This window comes from Centrocercus urophasianus, unplaced genomic scaffold (assembly GCF_019232065.1).
Source record: "Centrocercus urophasianus isolate 14NV4802_14NV808 unplaced genomic scaffold, USGS_Curo_1.0 seq_1, whole genome shotgun sequence".
Classification (NCBI taxonomy): Eukaryota; Metazoa; Chordata; class Aves; order Galliformes; family Phasianidae; genus Centrocercus; species Centrocercus urophasianus.
The window spans coordinates 255,308-276,089 of record NW_024884141.1 but is presented as its reverse complement, the minus strand read 5'-3'; the positions used below and the strand labels follow the sequence as shown (position 1 = coordinate 276,089).

Sequence of the window (20,782 nt, the reverse complement as noted above, 5' to 3'; positions counted from 1 at the left end):
CCCAGTTAACTGTAATACTAAGCCTGAAAGACTTCATTTAAGCCAGAATGATGTAGCAGAAGCTTCTAAAAAAAAAATTCCCCACCAAATATATTAACATGCTCACAATTATTTCACCAGTTTCCTTTTTGAAAGTTTATTTCAATGTCATGTAATTTCACTCAGCACATGGTTAAATACTACTTAGCTTAAGCATCAGAATCAGGTGACATACGTCCACCTGCTTATGGACTAAGCATTAAATAAACATAAGAATCCATAAAAAGCATTAACATCACAGCACCATGCTCAGCATACCTCAAATTAGTTCAACGTAGTTCTGAACTGTTTCATAAAATGAATGATGTGACATCTTTTAAAAGACCTTTCAGGTTGCTGGCAGCAGATTTAAGTCAGTAGGAAAAACTATTTTGTCTTATGAAGCACTCTCTAGAGCATGGCTACAAATATAAACCAGACGACCATTCACGATAACATTTTGACAGAAGAAAAATAATTCTGATTAATATAATGTGTCCTAAATTATTTTCAGTAGCATAAACAAAGACTAGAGAAGACTAATGCACTCAGTACTCTGACAAAGGAAATAAATGAAAGGTGGAAGATCAAATGCTTCCCAATTTTTTATAGAGCACTTTGTGGATTCTTTATGATCTTCTAGATATCTCTAACTCTCCACTGGACTTTCATCCCCAGTCATGAGACTTAATTTCCATATTTACTGTCCAAGTGCTATTTCTAGCTGCAAAATTTCTTTTCAAGAAGCACTCAGCATCGTTACTTTTGCAATATGTTTGGCAAACAAAGTTTATTTGGCAGTTTTATTCTTCACATGGCAAGTATTTCAGACAATGGCACCTTAACTTACTGTGAATTGTATTGGCATCAGCATGAAACTTTAGACTCCAAAAGCAAGCACAGCGGAATGTCAGAGACTATTTTGGAAAGAGGCAATTAGCCCAGCAATGATGCTTAATGTCAACATGAGAAGTTTGCCCTCTTGTGGCTTACTTAGCTTCAAAGGATAGATTCAGTGCATTTCATCAAGACCAGAAACTCTGCAGCCAATCTGCAAGAGAAACCTCTGAGTGTGCATACATATATATATATGTATTTCACAGAACCACAGAACGGCCAGGGTTGGAAGGGACCTCAAGGATCATGAATCTCCAACCCCCTGCCACATGCAGGGCCACCAACCTCCACATTTAATACCAGACCAGGCTGCCCAGGGCCCCATCCAACCTTGAACACCTCCAGGGACGGGGCATCCACAGCCTCTCTTTGCAGCTGTTCCAGCACCTCACCACTCTCTCTGTAAAGAACTTCCTCCGGACATCCAACCTAAATCTTCCCTCCCTCAACTTCAAACCATTTCCCCTCATCCTGCAGTTATCACAGAATCACCCGGGTTGGAAGGGACCTCAAGGATCATGTAGTTCCAACCCCCCTGCCTAGCAGGGCCACCAAACACACACATTCAGATCAGGTTGCCCAGGACCCCGTCCAACCTGGCCTTAAACACGTCCAAGGACGGGGCATCCACAACCTCCCTGGGCAGCCCGTTCCAGGGCCTAACCACTCTCCTTGTAAAGAACTTCCCCCTAACATCCAACCTAAATCTTCCCTTCAACTTGGATCCATTTCCCCTAGTCCTGCTATTGTCAGCCCTTTTGAAGAGTTTACTCCCCTCGTGGGTGTAGGTTCCCTTCAGGTATTGATAGGCTGCAATGAGGTCACCCCGCAGCCTTCTCTTCTCCAGGCTGAACAAGCCCAACTCCCTCAGCCTGTCCTCATAGGGGAGGTGCTCCAGCCCCCTGATCATCTTAGTCGCCCTCCTCTGGACCCTTTCCAAAATCAACCCTTTCAAAGAGTTGATTCCCCTCCTGTTTGTAGGCTCACTTCAGGTACTGAAAGGCTGCAATGAGATCACCCCACAGCCTTCTTTTCTCCAGCTCCCTCAGCCTGTCTTTGTAGGGGAGCTGCTCCAGTCCCCTGATCATCTTTGTGGCCCTCCTCTGGACCTTCTCCAACAGCTCTGTCTTTCTTGTACTGGAGGCTCCAGACCCGGACACAGTACTCCAGATGGGGCCTCAAGAGCAGAGCAGAATATTATTTGGTCTTCACTACAAAGTAGTGCATGTAAATTCTTAAAGCTACCCCTTAATTCCCAACTTCATATACACTATGCTATACTGTTTGCAATACCAACCAATGCTTACAGTGTTTCTCATAAAGCCTGATAAGTTATTTTTTTGAGATGTGGGAAATCCAAGCAGCCGCCGTGCTTGGCATTCTGATAAGTAAGGCCCCACAAGAACTCAAATTGTGAAGCAAAACAAGCTTATTGCTTTTTGTTTTGAACTGGTGTTTTATTCATTTAATTGTGCTACAGTATGCAATGTTACTGGTCTGTCCACACTCAAAGCCACAGGCACGCATTCTGCCTTTGCTGCAGAAGGCTGAGTGGTGATGGTCACAATCAGTTACCTTGAATTTTCAGTAATTAAAACAACACTGCCAAGGAAAAGGTACCTCCAGCTCTCAACACACAGTTTTGATTCAAGCACTACAAACTTTGAAGTAGAAAAACATAATACTCTGCCCATGTTCATGCAATTTTTGGCAAAAATAATCATAGGATCACAAGGTTGGAAAGGACCTACAAAATCATCTAGTTCAACCATCCTCCCATTATCATTGCTACCACAAGCACTAAACCACATCTCATAGCTCCTCTTCCAGACAATAAATAATTACTGAAAGGATTTAGCTGACATTTATGGAAACAAAGTGCTTTAACCATTCTCAGACATAATATTTTCTGCATTACCTCATTTCCATACACCATTAGATGATGGGTTGTGATGAGAGATTTGAAGACCACCACCCAGCTACTGTTGGTAGTTCTTTCAAACAAACTGTCTGCCAGCTGTGGGATGTTCACATTCATCTCATTTGTGCACTGGATTAAATCTGCAATGCAATAATAAAAATTCTTTAAGTTACAAGAAAGAAAAATCAGTGAAATAGAAAAAACATCGTGTTAACTTCATGAAGTAATATTTTCTATGAAAACTGAATGTCTTTCCAAGAAAAAAATATCTGAAAAGCAGTCAACTAGAACCTCATTAACACAAGTATGACTCTTCTCACTGCCAAGATCCCAGGTCCTTAATTGTTTCTGCAGTTGCCTTACAAGGTCCTGGAACAGAAGCACCAGAATAATCTATGCTACCTCTGACTAACAACTCCCAGCTTCAAGTTATCTAACTCTTTAAAGAGCAATAGAGTTCTTACTTGTTACTATTTAATGAAGTCTTGCTGGAAGACTGGAATTAATCGTAACACATGAAACCTCCCATTTCTGGCTTTTCAATGGACCAATGAACCCCTCCAGCCAATGGTTCAACGTAACTAAAACTGAAAGATCACTCAGCCTTGATACAACATAATCAACACCTCCAGAAGAGCAGCAGATGAAAAGTTTAAGAATGAGCCTCTAGCTACAGTGCAGAGGCTGACAGATTCACTTACCTAAAACTAAATTGGCTGCAACTAGAAACACGGCTAGAAGCAAAGCAAAACAACCAAGGCTGGGTAGCTGAAACAAAGCTATCCAGTTTTTGTTCTGTATGAATTTCTGGCAAACAAGATCTAGTGAATCCTGAGATGGTTGTTTAAATAAGTAATCCTTTTCATCTCTTAGATCTGGTAGTGCCAAAAATGTGTCATCAGGAGGAGCCCAGCTTATAATGTAGCAAATAATACTAAGGAAAAAGCCATTAACTTGGTTTCAAATGCTGATGAAGGAAGTGAAAACTTCAGATCACAATGCTACAGAAACTAAAGCAGAAGCAACTATTTACATTCAACTGTGATACAGCACAGCTTGGTAGCACTAAATACTAAGTTTTTATTTCCTTCAACAGAAGACAGATGACATTTCACTGTTATTACCACCTCACATATAAAGCAGTTATTTTCCCTCAGACTCAAAGCCTTACCAATGGCCATACTTCAATATGGATCAAGACCGGAGTCCTATCTGTCATCTACTAGGATTTTAAGCAGATCCTATGATTCCAGTTAATTCCAAATGCAAACATTTAATCTTTGAAGACAGAAGTTTTCTATTCTGCTACGAATGAACTCTTATGAGTGACTGAAGTCAGGCAGGACTCTCTTCAGACACAAGCAGCAGGTAACATACGCCTACTGTAAACTCTGAACTAGTAGAGTCAGAACTGAAAACGCTGGTATTTACAAGTTTAATAATTAAAGGAAGCAAGCAGGAAATGATTTCCACATTCAAAAATGTGAGATGGAGTGATTAGCCATTCCTTGATCTACAAGTAAAACTGATGACTACAGGCATTCATGACCTCACTTTTAAGGTATGGTTATCTATTATTGGATGATGACTTTAGGTGTTAAGACAAGGTGAGGATATTGCTCAGCAATAGGTATGTTCTGAGCTGGCCATTAAAACCAAGCCCTGAAGCTTCTTGATTCCTGACACCTAAGGAATAATGTAAGAAGTTCTGTGCAAGGCTACCCAACAGGAATACACATTAAGTGTAAAGGTATGCATCGCAGTACATCAAGTCACACACCACAGCCTAAGAGTGCAATGCAAGTTAGAAAGTGAGAACTTCTATTCCTAAACACAACATTTGCCACATAGTCAATCATAACGAGGTATCATTTAAACCCATTACCTTGAATTGCTAAACAATTACATCTGTTCTAGAAGACATTTTACACTGGTGGAAGTGTTTTTAAAGAAAACAGCTTTCAAATCATGTCTTGATATCTGTCGCTGTGTGTAAAAGAAAACAGCCTTTGTGACAGCAGCTGAAAACCATCCCTCACAGCACTGATGAATGCTTATGTGAAAAGCATGTGAATGAACTTGGTGAGTGGGGGAAGAGGGGAAGGCACATTAGGAAGGAGAAATAGCAGCCAACTGGGAGAAAATGGGCAAGAACAGGGGTAAACAGACAAGTCTAGCCTTGAGTGGAAGGAAATAAATTTGCAAATGCAAACAAGGGGAAGAGTTGGTACAAAACTCGTATTACTGCAAAATTAGTCCAGCAAAATAAAAAGCTTCTTTCTGTACAAAAGGCAGGTTGAACAGATGTATGGAAGGTTTTATGTGGAAGATGCTTTTTCATCAGCACAGATGCTTAGCAGTCTGGTACATCCTGATACCCTCAAGTGCCTTTATCATTGATGTAACTCTTCTGAAACAAGTCTAAAAGCTTCTTTGAAAGTATTTGCATGAGTAATACTGATTCGGTACAGAAATACTTGTACAGTTAGGCCTCAATTAGATCAGGCATTTTTATGCTAACCATGGCTTAAGAAGCACAGCACAGTATAGCAGAAGGGAATACAGCAGCCTGCATTCCATGCTGCTGGGCTGGCTTTGCAGGAGCAGCCTCACATACGGTGTTGTTCTTCACCTCATCCCATCAATAACGGAGAGGCACAAACAATGGTTTTCAACACTGTACACTTTATACAACCTGATTTCACACCCCTACCCACTACTAGCTCATGCTGCTAGTTACTGGGTGTGGTACGAGCAAAACTATACAATAAAACCTGCACTACTTAGGAATAAGGCACTTCCAAAGCTTCAAAGAAAGCAGCAGTAAGCAACAGGAACTTGACCTTAAGCTTGGCGCTGGGTGGGACACTTGCATTGGGGAAAACTTTAAACAGCAACTAATGTACAGCCATATCCATGGGTGGAGGTGGAGACAGCCCAAAGTTCAGCAGGACAGTCAGAGTTGAAGGATGTGGGCTTATTCCATCAGCAGAAGAGAAGACAAAGGGAGGTGGTGGGAGGGAGTACAAACATTACCTTCACTTGGACATTTTTGTGTGGTTTTTAACAGCAGGAGCATGACAAGCAGCAGACAGTGCAGCGAGGGGAATTCTCACGGGAAAAAGGATCTTAAATGAAAGTGGTCAGGCACTGGAATCCATAAGGAAGCAGATCTTTTCCTGGGTACCCTGGTCAAGAAGGGTCAGATCAGCAGACTCTGAGGTCCCTCACTACCTAAACCAATTAATGACTTAATGCCCTGTGTATGGAAAGAGAACGAGAAAAGGGACACACAGAAGTGACTTACAAAACTACAGTCCAACATGAATGCAAATTTCTAGAGGTTACGAGGCCTTAGATCTGTGAGGTGATACAGTTTGAAGAATTCCATTTCACCTATCCATATTAATTCAAGTGCCAAGTTTCAGCAAAGATTTTGAAATTACACAACTACCCTATAAAACAGTTCCAGTCTTTCAAATATAAGATATTCAATCTTTTTTTTGTTACATTAACTAAAATCTTCACTGCTAGATTACATAAGCTAATTCAGTTTTTTAGATTTTATGCCTTTCCCCTCTAAAAAGGAAATCTTGGCAGGGAATCATAAGTGTCTGGACTACAAACTTTCTAGCAGCACTAGAAGATGTGCCATTACACCTGCACCTAAGCAATCCTATTACTTAAACCTGCTGAAGCTGCCGAGCACAAAGCATGCAGCATCATATCATAGGTTACTCCAGGTGAGAGAAAAGTTATTTGCTCTCTGAACCAAGATACCTACAAACTTTACAACTGTTCATGCTTCATTACAGGACAGAACCAAATGATTCACTGTTGTTTTTTTTTCCCTAAAATATTACACAATTGATAGGTATCAGGTCAGAGAAGCATAAAGATGAAAAGTATAAGGCTGAAGATTCACACACAAGAAACAAGAAGCTACCTGCACACACAACAGCTCCTACAGGTTGGTTTCATACAGCACTTTCACCAGGTGTGTAGATCTGGATTAGCAAAACCCTTTATGCAATCACAGGGTTCCCAACCAACAGCAAAGCCAAGGCAGTCGGGCTTGGCAATACAGCAGCAGAGGCATCAGCAACTCATTATCCCAGAGAACAGGCGTGATTACAGCATGCGCTTGTGATCTGACCTGATGCAGAACCCCATCCTGCCCTAGGCATCCCCCCAAGACAGAATTATAACTCTTTGGTTTTCTCACACAGAGAACCCATTCGTATGAATTTATCTGGGGAATCTTACCTCCATAATTTATCAATTAATTAAAATTTGCCTTGAAAACAGACTTTGCTAACTCAGACCATCATCTGCAGAAACCCGTTGAGTAGACTGAATGCAAGTCAAAATTACAAACTCAACCACTGTGCGTATACAAAGATGCACATTTTTTATTCTCATATTTTTATTCTCATTTTTAACATTTCTACTGTAAAATACCAACCTGGAAATATTTCCAAGAATTGGATCTTCCAGGCCAGAAACTGAGCCCTTCAAAGTAGGTCAAGCAACCGTGACAAATTCCTATTTTTGTAACCACTGCTTTTTCATCTGTTATTACACCAAAGATGCTATGTGGAGTAAGCACATAGTTATATTCTCCAATGTGCTTTGCTTTTTTTTTTTGTTTGTTTGTTTTGCATCTTACCATAGCCATCCCATATGCAGCTAATTGAAATACTGATCAATCAACATTAGTATGCACACAGTGCCAAGAGTTTTAACTGCATTCTTCAGTTAAGAAAAGACTAAGTGGGAGAAGAAGGTAAATCGCATCCTATAAAACAAGACAGAATCTACACTTACATATCCTAAGACAGATAAAATTCATTCAGTCCCTAAAATAAGCTTTGGTCAAACACAAAGAAGCCTGAAAGCGCCCTATTACTTTGATCAATAGTTACTTGCCAACTCGCATCTGTGGTTCATTGAATAGGAATTCATGTTTGCTAAGACAACTGGAAAACCAATGTCTACTCTGGTCCAAACACAGCAACCAAACTCATCCAGCCCAAACTGCTCCAAAGCAGCATTTTTAACACTTTATGGGAAAGTCACTTTGTAAGCAACATTAAAATGAGCAACAACGTTTCCAGATTGCAGTGAAGGAGCTCATTATTCCACTGTTAACGAAAGGGAAAATACAGCAGTATTTTTCCAGATTGCCAAAATTTCATCTGAAGTAGGACCAAAATATTTCAGAGTGAGAGCATTTTGATCTTAATGTGTAATGTAGACAGTGCAGTTTTACGAAGATTACTGGAAAACATGTAGGAAACAGGTACTGCAGTCCTGGAGAGCAGCTCACGTTCAGACCACAATTAGGAAAAAATACAGGTAACAGGTCCTGCTAGATATTCAAGTGGTTTGCATTGGAGGAACGAGCCCAACACATTTATTTTTTAAAAGCCTGCTACAAAATACAGCTCTGAAAGAGTTCCACAGAACAAGCAGTTCAGCTGACCATTGTTCCCATTCAAAGGATCTAATTTTCCCCACAGAATCCATTCCGTATGTAAAAGCAGCAATGCTTGGCAGTTGCATTTTCTTTCCTCCCCACTGCAGGTACCACTGCTGTGAGATCTCAGTGTTCCTCAATGCAGCTCACTGTAGTCCAGGCTGTGCCTGTCAGCCACCCGTCACAGAAACCAGGGTCACAAACACAGCATCACAATTACAATATGAAGTATGGCAATGGGCACCTTAACAATAAAAAAAGCCTTTCTGTGTGTTTTAACTCCAGAAACTACCATCCACAAGGAGTACAAAGCATGATTAAAGACAGGCAAGGATATCTACATCACATGAAACACCTCATTCCTCTCCAGCTACCAAAAAAGCAACAAAGGAAAGACACAGATGATGTTGTATGCCCCATTAGCACCTGTGCTTATATATTCATATATGCATCTACTTTCTTCAGGCCCAACAGAAGACTCTCATTTTTTCTCATCTATTTTGTGATCTTCTATAGACACACTTACACAGCTAAGTCCTGTTTTCTGATTTATTGATAGTTTAAGCACCACCCTGGTAGTCAAATACCTCACTGGTGTCATTACCTCCAAGTAGATGTACACACTACATACCTGTACTTCACAACAAGGGCATTGTCAAAGTTTAAAGATCATTCTGAACAGACTACATACTTTCCAGACTTCACATGCTTCTTTACTGCAGAGAAACTCAGTGACCAAACAAGGGAAACACTACAATGAACAAGCATGCTATCACACATTAAAGCTTGCACAAAGAATTCTTAATTCCCTACACTTCCAAAAGAGTTAAATATATATATATATATATTCTAAAATGGAAACTAGCAGAAGTTGCAGTACACCAGGAATAGAAAAGTGGCATTATGCAGCAAAATATGAAGGTGTCAGGAAGTTTTCATTGGCCTCAACACTTCAACTTGTCTTACCAGCAGGAAAGGCAATTAGAATTTGAATACACATTGATAGATCCAAAGAACAAGCCAGCTATGCCTCAGTTCAAGTTTACCTAACTCATAAATTTATACCCAAAGCCAAAACACATGGTGAAGCCATATATGCCTTTAAAAAAAAAAAAAAGAAAGGAAGTATCATTTCACCTTCAACTCACTTCTTATAAAGTTGTATCAGAAATCCAATAGAGCACAACCCATTCAGTGCGTGGCTTGGCTTTCTGACTCTGCAGAGATAACACACTGCTGGCTGGCATTCTATTTGTGGCTAATCATTAATGATGGACTACGGGACAACGCTGATACGAAAATAATTCTCTGCATGAGTGTCCACTTGTTTATGATCAGTCCTTTTCCCCTTTCACCTCCAGCTGTACAAATGGATCTTAGTTAAGCTCTGAACTTAAGATTGCAAAGGCTATGAATTAGAGACTTCCCCCTTGTACTCTGAGTGCTCTCTCCATGAGATAGAATCATCTTTTCCAATCTCAGTGATTCCAAGATCATCAAGTCCAACCATCAACTAATCCCTCCCAGGCCCACTAACCACATCCTTCAGCGCCATTCCTCCATGTTCCTTCAGCACCTCTGCCGACAGAGACTCCAGCATCTCCATGGGCAGCCTGTGCCAATACTTTCCTATTCTTTCTGAGAATTTTTCCTAATATCCAACCTGAACCTCCCCTGGCATAACTTAAAGTCATTACCTCTCATCCTGAGCATTCATTCAAGACAAAACATTCAAAGCTAAAACAATTCTATTGTATCACAGCTGTGAATGCGATATGCAGTAGGGAAAAAATCTGGCATTTGTACTTAGCCCAACAGTTGAAACAGCAGAGCACAAATTGATGGTGCTCACAGGACGTGTGTTCAATTGCTTTCACTACGTGTCTTGATCTTCGTTCTTCTAACTCCCAAGCTATAATCCTTGCTCCTGTGTTAAAGTCTCATCTTCTTACAGTAATACTTCTCACTCTAAGCAAATATTTCATCTCAGAAACAGAAAAAGAGATTTGAAAAGTTCCATCATTTGGTCAGCAATGTTCAATATAAACATCTATTAAATGCTTTCAGAGCTAGCTCGTTACCAAGGGCTGGATGAAAGTTTAGCAGATGCAATTCCTTCCCATAAGACACCACACAACACTGCAGCAGCTAATTGTGCCAACTTTCTATGAATTTTGCAAAAGAAATCAGAACATTAGAAGTCAGCAACTCTGCCTCAAACTGGTCTTTAATCTGAAATGATTGGATTTACACTGCTAGGAAGTTTGTCACTGGACAAAAAAAAGAGCATTTCCTTTGACTGTATTAAGAACACAGCTGAAGTGCTAATGGTGTTCTAAAATTCAATTTACTTTCACTAACTCTAAACAATTTTTCTGTGCTTAGGATTAACACTCCATAGGTCACCTCTGAGCAGCCAACATGATCTCTGTACCAACATCAACTTTAAACCCTGCTATCACATCCTCCTCCTAGCAGAGTAAAAACCAACCAACTGCTCCATTTATAACAACGTAGCATTTGGCAGCAGATCTGGAATGAAATAGAAACTGAATTTAGTCACAGACTGTAGCAGCAGCAAGGCTTTCCATAAGTCAGTGGTTGTCATTTCCTGACCTAAGAGATGCCTTTTAACCTGAATATTTTGCATGAAGGGTAACATACAAGTCCAGAATTACTTTATCCAGCACCTGCTGACAACAACCTCTATTCTAGATTATGAACACCATCCCCCCAGTTCTGACATACTTCCATATTTCTTAAGATTAATTCTCAGTTTATGCAGTTGCAAGACAGTATTTTCCAAAAATTAAGACACAAAATGAACAAAGAACTCAAAAAGGTTCCACTGATAAATGCATACCAATGCCAGCAGGAAAATTCACACAAAACACCTAGAAAACATTTCAACAGCATTTAACAATACTATTCTTCAGCACTTGAGCATCAGAGGATTGAATTGTGCCATGAAAGGATTTTGGACATTTACACAAGACAGAGGAAATCCAAAATCCTATGATAAGACCAAAATACAGAGGTCAGCTGATATCTACTCTGCCACATTCAAACCTGATTCTACGCATTCCAATTTAAGTGTTAAACTCTAACTTTGTGTACATACGATAAATTTCTAATTAATTTCCCAACTCTTCTATAGACGTTATTTTATTACAGGAAATACGATTAGAGATCCTGGATGCAAGTACTTTTCACTGGAAATCCAATTTGTCTAAAAACAATCAAAAATAATTGAGTGGGAATTGATACAAGCACGCAGTACTGACAATTTCTTGATTTCTTCCTCAAAAAGAAACATTTGGTAACTGTAGGTGAAGCCTTTATAAAAACAAAAAGTCCAAATGACGTACTTAACTGATCAAGATAGAATGATGTTGGGTCTTAGTCCGAGCCAGTGAGATTTTTATCTGCCAGAAGGATATTACATAACCTGCATACATCCAAGAGCTGAAAGAATATTCCGTTATCTTCACCATTACCAGAAAATACCTGCCTTTGCATTTAAAGCAGAATATGCCACAAACAGTATTTTATCTGAGCTTAAGGTTAACTTAGAATAGGAAGAAACCTACGTGCACCCAACTGCTTTACTAGATGAAGTCTTCTACAACACATTTCCCAGAGGCTTCATCCAACTCCCTTCAACTGGGAGATAAGGAAATGTACACTGCATGTTTCTCATAACAGTAAGAACTGCAGCTGGCAATTCCTCCTCTGCATATAACATTTTTTCTAGGCATTAGATACACCAACTCAGGAAACTATTGCTGGAAGAGTTACAGAAACCTGAGAAGGACAACTTTGTTCAGGGCTCTCCACATTTCACAAGGAATGAGATTGATCTCATTCACAGTAGATAGGCAGAATAAAAGAAGCTGAAGGCAGGTTTAACATCATGTAGTATAACTTGCTTTCAGCCAGCAATTTCTAATTTCACTTCATCAAGCTGCATCTTGTCTTTTTATTCCTTTCAGTTCAAGTATGGCTGAAGTATTCTCTCCCGTAGCTAAAACAGTGATTTCCAACTACAGTCCTTGGAAACTTCTTCTGTCAGTAATCCCATGAACTCAGCATTACTGCTGCAGGATGTTTCACAGTCAAGATTTACTCCTATGGCAACTCCTTGACAAATCGTCACTTCTCAAATTTGAGCACTGTAAAAACTGATCAAGATACCTTGTGTGAAAATAGAGTAGCTCAAACGGGTTCAGCTGGATAACTACTTCAACAGGGACTTCTCTGAACAAGATGAGTTTAAACCAAAAACAAAGCACCCATAAGTAAAATTATGGGGAAAAAAAGCTAAAATACAGGAAACAGCTCATGAAACAACTGGAAAAACAGGGAACAGGTTTTTATTTGTTGTTGTGTTGCATTTTTATTCGTTTTCTAAATTCTCATGTATGAGGAGGTACCAAATTCTCATTTTGATCCAACATTTCTAATGGTAAACATTCAAAGTTCCCCACACTTACAAACACTGCAGAAAATCACAGATCTAAGTTATGTTTGCAGACAGTTTCCGAAGACACAAGAGATCACTGCACCCCTTATCAGTACCTACCCTCCAATGTACTGAATACCTTCATCACACTATTAAGGTTAACACTAAATGCTTTCTAAATCCCAACTCAACAGCACAGCCACATGCACGAACAATTCCCTCATTCCAGCTACATTTATCTTGTTAATTCAGAAACAATTACAATTCATGAAGGCTCAAACAACTTGAAGTTTAAAACCTGAATGCACCAACACCCTGATTCCTCTACGCTGCTCCAACCAGATGCATTTCTCCCAGGAAGAAGTAACAATTTCAAGAAGTTTTGCTTATCCTGCAAGCATCAGCACCTTACGCTTTCAGACAAGAGGAGATGCTCCAGCAGGAAAACCACCTGAATTGCCAGACCATCATAGCACAGTAAAGAAAATAAGCTGCACGTAAATCGGATCACAGAATTTTAAATTAATTCAGGGTGGGCAGTACCTCTGAAGGTCACCTGCTCCAATCCCACAGCTAGCAAGTGATCATCACTCATCTAACCAGAGTCTTGGTTAAACCCACGGATGGATCCCTTGAACACAAGTTTGTCAAAGGCAGCTACTTGTGTACCAGCATCAGTAACAACTTTTGATCAGTACTATGAATTCACTTCTACCTTTTTTTTTTTTTTTTCTTTTTTACAAAAGGAAAAGGCTATCGAGCTCACAGTTGAACAGATTTGACTAGATAGCCACTGCTATGAGCTAATTCCTTCCATTCTCACAATATTTTTACTCTGTAAGTTGAATACAAACCACAGTTTAACTTACTTAGATCTTGATTCTCAATTTATACTGCAGGTAAGTGAAGGGCCTTTTTCAGAGTGGTGGTGAGCACAACACAACTTGGGAAGAACAGGTTAGGAAAACCAATGGAGGAACAGTGAGCCTTAAATGACACTACCTCTATGACTCCCTCCCTGTAATATTTCACACACACCCTTTTTTTTTTAAATTATAAAAGGTCACCCCTAAGCTGGGCTCAATCCTCAACCCCCATCAAATCGAAGGAAAGAGTAAGGTTTAGAAAGAACCTCACTTAACATGCAATCCCCCCCGTTTCAGCTCAGAAACAGGATCACAGAATCACCAAGGTTGGAAAAGACCTCCAAGATCACCCAGTCCAAACTACCACCAATATTTCCCCAAGCCATGTCCCTTAGTACAACATCTAAATGTTTTGTGAACACTGGGAATGGTGACCCCACCACCTCCCTTGGCTGCCATCCTTAGGAGAGGAAATTCCCTTAACATCCAACCTGAATCTCCCCCCATGCAACTTGATGGATACTTACTTTTAGGACATGTGCTTGTGAGGCAGCTCACTGACTTGAGACAGGGTGAGCTCATTCCATCACTTGCCACAAAATCATTTGAGTTGGAAGGGGCCCTTAAAGATCAACCACTCCAAGTCCCCTGCAATGAACAGGGACACCTACAGCTTGATCATGTTGCTCAGAGCCCCATCTAGACTGACTCTGAAAGGCTCCAGGGATGGGACATCCACCAGTTCTTCAGGCAACTGTTCCACTGCTTTATTATCTTTATTGTAAAAAACTTCTTTTCTACGATATACTCCTCTTTGAATGTTATTAATTTCTCCAAAAACAGAAAAAGCTACCCCAAGTGGGGGAAAAAACACTCCACATGGTTTTTCTCACTCTCCAAAAAGAGAAGATGCATACAGGAGATGAAAATTGGCAGGAGTGTCTACAGAAAAGACGACTGCATGCAAAAGGGAGAAGAATAAGAGGAAACAGGGAAGGGCACCAGTCCTTCCACCAACACTATTTTCTGTCACCCGTTTTCTTAATAAACCTTTTTCTTTCAGTGCTCCCTAAACTCTTCCAGCCATCTTCCCAGCTGATCTCCTCTGGATTCTCCTCAGTTCCACTTTCCCCTCCCCACCCACAAACACAGCACACCAACAAAAACTCCCCTGCACCGAGGAGAAAGGAAGATGCTGTCCCCTGCTACATTCATTCCCCAATATAAATACAGAAGGATACCCCACCTTAATTGCAGCCTAACACCAGTGTTTTACGCTGAAAATAAGCCAAAAATTCTTGTAGTGCTCCTGCACTGCCAGATATTCCTTATTTCATACTCAGCTTTAACATCATCTTTACCCATTTAGAAAGCAGCTCTTCCATGGAGAACTGCCCCAGTTTGTCAATTTAACTTTGTCTTCTAATCTTGCCCTGAAGAGCAGCTTCAAACAACGCCAGCACATGCTACGTTCCAACACACCAGTTATTAACAAAAAATTATCAGTAAAAACCTGGGAAGGACATATTCCACTCTAGCTATCTTCCAATTTGATGGCAAATCCTGTATTTCAAAGCAGTTCTCTGCACTATTTTGTTTCTGAGATAATCATGCAGAAGAAATGCCAAGAAATTCTTTTAACCTGCCCCCATCAAGATCAATTTTTGTCATGAGAGAGAACCAGCAATCTAAGTGAAAGTCAATATAAAAGTATCTACAAGGTAGTCAGCTTCCTAACGATTAATTTTCCAGTCCTTTCCTCTCCTTAGAATTCATTTTTGTCTGCTGTCCTTAAGTATTCACATTTTCACAGGGAGAGCTGCCAAAGATTTAAGAGATTACTTGAGCCAGAATGAAAAATTTAATTTCAGAAGATGTTTACCAGCTCCTGCCAATCTGATTTCAACTAGCATACTGACGTACCCCCCAACACAGCTTTGGATATGGATCTCCGGAGTGAATGTAGCTTATTAGCAAAGTTTAAGGTTTAAATGAAAAACCATTTGCATTCCACATTTTTCTGAAGACAAAAAAAAAAAAACTGGTTTGACAGAGTAAGCTACATTTCCACTAGGGTTTTTTTTTTTTGCTGTTTTGTTTTAATTGCAGATTTCTTCGTGTATCATTTTCGTGTGTGAATTATGAAGCTCATAAGAAGTAAATGAACGTCTAAGATCTGCTTGCTTAGGTAAGATCCCCCCTTAGCCCCATTCCCCCCAAATAACACTTCAATAACGCTTTCTCTGACAACCAAGTTTTTCTCCTGCTGCAGTGTTTGTTACCACTGCAGACACTGAAAGTCTCACCAGTACTGCATTACTCTCTATAAGGATGAAGCCTCAAGTTCTCACTTACAGAAATACAGCTCAACTACTTCTTGAGAACCCACATGCAGAGAAATATCCAAGACCTGCTAAAACACTTCTGCTCCACGTTAATCTTGTACTTTTTAAAACGTATTTTATCTCCAAATTAGTCCAAAACAACTGTTTGTTTCCCATACCAAACATTGGTATATTATCCCCATTGGAAGCATCTCCAAATGCAGAGCCTTGATGTTATCTTTAAAAAATGCTAATAATGAGCCTACAGAACATTCTCTAAAGGTGATTCTTGATTACAAGATGAAAACTGCCTGCATTTGCCAACTCACATGACAGCGGCTGCATAAACAGAACATTTGCACTGAGCATTTAAAACCAAGGAGGAAGAAAATACTCCTTTTTCGCTGAACATGTGATCATTTCAATGAATCAAAATCACAAACAGTTATTTGTTCAACATTAAGTATTTCCAGAGCACAGAACTTTGAAGACTTGAGGATGCATCCACTTCTTCAGCTACAGTTAGTGCTCTGAGCGGTGCTGGCTGAGAATACATTAGGCCTGCAGTCTGAAGAGATCTTTGGGATGGGCAAGCTTTGATTGTGAACTACAGCCATCATATTTGATATTGAAGTATTTCAGCACACAGTATATCAGGAATTGTATGGATGGTTACACATCGTGGTTGGATGCAAGCATGGTTAATTGTACAAGATGGAGTGCTGCTATTTTCTTCCAAAGTAATTACTCTGAAAACTGTACAGCTTCAACACTAATCTCCCACTGAAAGCAGGAAGCTATCCCAAGCAAACGGTGCACACATGCAAGTGTATCTTACAAGTCTCACTGAACAAGTTTTTAAGCCACAAAATTCTTCCAAGTCATTATTTAAGCAGGAATCACACATTGATCCCTTTTTCTCTTTTTTTGTAAAGAGGACCTGCATCTTTTAGTTAGTTTAATAGACAAAAGCCAAGACGAGAAATGAAGCCATCCAACCTGAGGCTTCTGCAAAGCTGCATAAAATATGCTTGTCTCCTCCCATTTTTAAAACAGACTTTGGAAGCAGGATTTCCTTTTCTACAAACCTAATTCAGAACAAGAATACAACACTTCACCTAGATGCTTTTGAGAGCTGTAAGGAAACACATTTGAGTGAAAGGAGGCCTACCCCTGAATTTGCCTACCTCCATCGGTGCTGAAGCTGCAGATAAAGATGCATGCATATATCCACCCCCACAGAGCAAAGCATTTTGGTCAGACTATGACCTTCTCGAATTTCAAAGACCTCCAGCTTTCCCTGTTTCTCAAAAGCACTCATGCCAGAACACATCCTCCAGTATGCAACCTCCCCGGCTGCGCATCGCCTGCAGAACACAAAGCAGGAGTATACTGATGTCCTCAGCAAACCAGTAATTACATAGCAAAATAAAAGCAATGTAATTAAAGCAGTACATTGTAATTGTAAAAATATTTAAATGCACAGTAGGATGTCTGTCTTGGCACTTGCCACCCTCCACAGCTTCCCCTGCAATAAACGGTTGCCCAGTTAATTACTAAGAGAAAAAAATCCTTCAGACATGGTTTTGTGGAAACATCTGCATTTGTCGAGAGTTCATATCAGTTTGTTGCACCAAATAAGATGTACCATCAAAAGATTCAAACACTGCCAACATCATACATGACTTTTGTCCTTTTGTCCCTGCAGAATATCAGTTCAACCATGTTTTTAACCCATATTACTGAGAGAACAAAAGGCAAATGAACTTACCCTACAGATACCTAGGTGCTCTGTACGCACTACAAAAATCAAGCTTGAGTGCTTCAAAAGCAGTTGTTTGTATCTTTAAGGAGTTTTGTGTGGCCACAGGCTTATGAAGATCTACTCAGAGAAGTCATTGCAGAAATATTGACATTTAGCAGGACAACTGTTAAGAAGTAAACAGCAACATACTGTATGTGAAAAATACTGCTGTGTTCCATACCTGATCCGTGCTCTATGACCAGCATGACTTCTCACATGCCTACAAGTGGTTAGAATCAGATGGCTGCTTGCTGCTTTAGCTGACTGAACAGAGCTTAAGGGTTCTTCATGGCAACTGTAGCTCTGAGTTAAGCACTTGCAAGACATCATATAAAAAGCAGTCTGATGTAAGTGTACAGAGGGGAAAAAGTAGAGAAAAGTCAAGACAATCAAACTGCTAATAAAGAATAATACAACACAGCATGTATTTCATAAGGGAGTCCTCTCAAGGAATCCATCTTTTTTTCCTGAAATTTCTGTAAAAGCAGCTCATCAAATTCAAGCTAATAACCCTCAGTATTTTACCATAAGACTTCTCTCTCACTGACAAGAAACACTTGCTCAAAGCTTGCTGCAGAGCTTTCAGTTACCAAATCTCAGCTAATGGCTGAGGAGCAAAGACATTTTGATTATTTGCTGATCATAGCATATTAGCCTTTTTCTTAAAGGCAAACAAGGATTCCTGAAAAATGATTTTATTTCAACATGGATAACTGCTAATAATCAAATATGTATTATCACTGAAAATTACACACCAAGCTAGAATACACACCAACAGAACTGGTGGGAGTGTTGGCCCAACAGAGCACCACAAAAGACAACGGACTTGGACACAACAGAGAGGTTGGACAGCAAAAATCTCATTAAGCTCACTAAGAAGTACAGAGTTCCTTACCTGGGTAGGAACAGCCTCAGGCACCAGCACATGCTAAGGGAACCCAGCTGGAAAGCCAGCCTGCAAGAAAAACCTTTGGGTCCTGATAAGACACCAAGCTGAACATGAGCCAGCAGAGCTGTGCGGCCATGCTGTGAAGGCAGCTAATGGTATTCTTGGCTGCATTAGGCAAAGTATCTCCAGCAGGGTCAGAAGAGGTGATGGTTCTGCTTTACTCAGCAATCATGAGGCTGCAATTGGAGTTCCAGGCTCCCCACTACATGCAGACTGGACAGAGTTGAATGGAGGGCCTCCAAGATCACCACGGACCTGGAGAACAACTCCAATGAAGACAGAGCACTGGGACTGCCCAGCCTGGAGAAAAGGAGGCCCAGGCAGGTCTTACAATGTCCATGAATATCTGAAGGATGCAAAGAGGAAGGATCCAAGCTGGAAAACAAGAGGTTCCATCTGAATAGCTACTCCAAAAGGAACCGATCTTCAACAGGAACAGGACAAAGACACCAAAACAAAATGCAAAGCTGCTCCTATTTGGTGCCTTGTGCTAAATTCTAATAAATACTAAAATTCAAGATACTTCAAACTGGAATATTTCTTGCTGCCACTTTAACACAAGTTCCACCTGTTCCACAGTCTTTCCTTTGTTCTGCATATAAAGGTGAACTCGTTAAATGAGCTTTCTCATTGACAGGCGCATTCATGCCTTCGTTTCTGGACAATCCAGATTGCTTTCTGATATGAACTGTGGATAGATGAGATAAATGGAGTACAGGAGCTCAACAGGAAAACTTAAAAAACTGTATCTTCCCCCAGTCGAAACACACATACAATCATAAAACTGTTTCAGCTGAAACTTGTGTACTCAGCTCATGTAAGAAGAGGCAGTCAAGTACAGCAACAGCTAAAATCCTCCATACTTTTCACAGAAGTGTTGGAAATGTCTGCCTGATTTAGCTTTCACTTCCTTCTTCAATTTAGAATAATATTTCCCACGAGGTATTTGGAGCTCCCTGAGCAAACGAAACTCATCTTGGCTCATCCTAGTGCAGCTTCAATGCATGTTCAAATAGCATTGTTAGCAACTGCTAACAGATCAGAATTATCCTTTACAGTCCATGCCAAAGTTGTTTAGAATAAAATCAAAAATATAACGTGAGATAGGTCAGGGTGGAACAGAAACAGCCTTCACCAAGCACAGAGTGTGGAAGAGAAGTTGTGCTTTTCTGGTGCTGCAAATGAAGCTCTGCTGATCGTCAACAGCTAAAGCCATGGACCTTACAAATGGGTTCCCACCCTGTAACAGTAATGTTGTGTTTGGGCTTCATAAATCCAAAGTAGCTCTTCTGCTCACTCCCAGATTTAGAGACCTTCCTGATGAGCACTTCATTAGCAGTGAAGCAGTTACCAAATTTCACAAAGTTTTACCAGCAAACATGGAGCTTAAAACCTTTTCAGTCTGAAACTAGACCAGTGGTAGAAGTAGTAAAATGTAAGAGTTCTCCCACATCCCACTGCTTCCAGACGGAAATTTCTGTATTTACCATGCACAAAGACATGTCCCTGCCATGAACAGCCTCTAAAATAAACCACAACCAAAGCAAAAGTGGTCATCAGTAAAAGGAAAGACTGCTTCAGCCTGATTCTATCTTTAAAACAGAACTGTTTTCTAAAGAAAAGCTCTAACTGCAAGATCTAGCTGGTTATTCCAATGCTTCAAAGTCAAGTCATTCATTAGCTGGAACCTCAGAGAGCTAAAAAGAACATGCAGCTACAGTACAACTAGGTGTTAGAATGCCTTGTGTCCACCCTGCTACATACCAAGAGGATGAACACATTCCTATCTACAAAGGCTCATTAACTTTTTTTTTTTTGAAGGACAAAAGCATCTTCACAAAAGTATTCTGTTTTTCTTACAAATAATTTAATCTGAATAAAGTCTCCTTGTAAAATAACTCCGTGTAGGCAAAAAAGTTTTTAAAAACAATGCTTCCAACTCATAGCAATGCAATTCCCAACATCACACATTCAATTAACCGTGCTGTCCCCTGGCACGTGAGAACTAACACAAAAGCTTCCCTGGATTTCTATCTGCTTACATGCCAAATTAAGCACGGAA

General features: G+C 40.2%; 1 protein-coding gene across 2 annotated transcripts in view; it reads right to left on the bottom strand.

Moving 5' to 3' along the window:
- The window catches only part of PICALM (phosphatidylinositol binding clathrin assembly protein), a 63,691-nt gene that overhangs the window by 34,261 nt on the left and 8,648 nt on the right, over positions 1 to 20,782 (bottom strand). For both annotated transcript variants that reach the window (XM_042825789.1, XM_042824975.1), the window contains exon 2: positions 2,834 to 2,976. In XM_042825789.1, the coding sequence (XP_042681723.1) occupies positions 2,834 to 2,976 (143 nt within the window). The remainder of the gene's footprint in view (positions 1 to 2,833; positions 2,977 to 20,782) is intronic.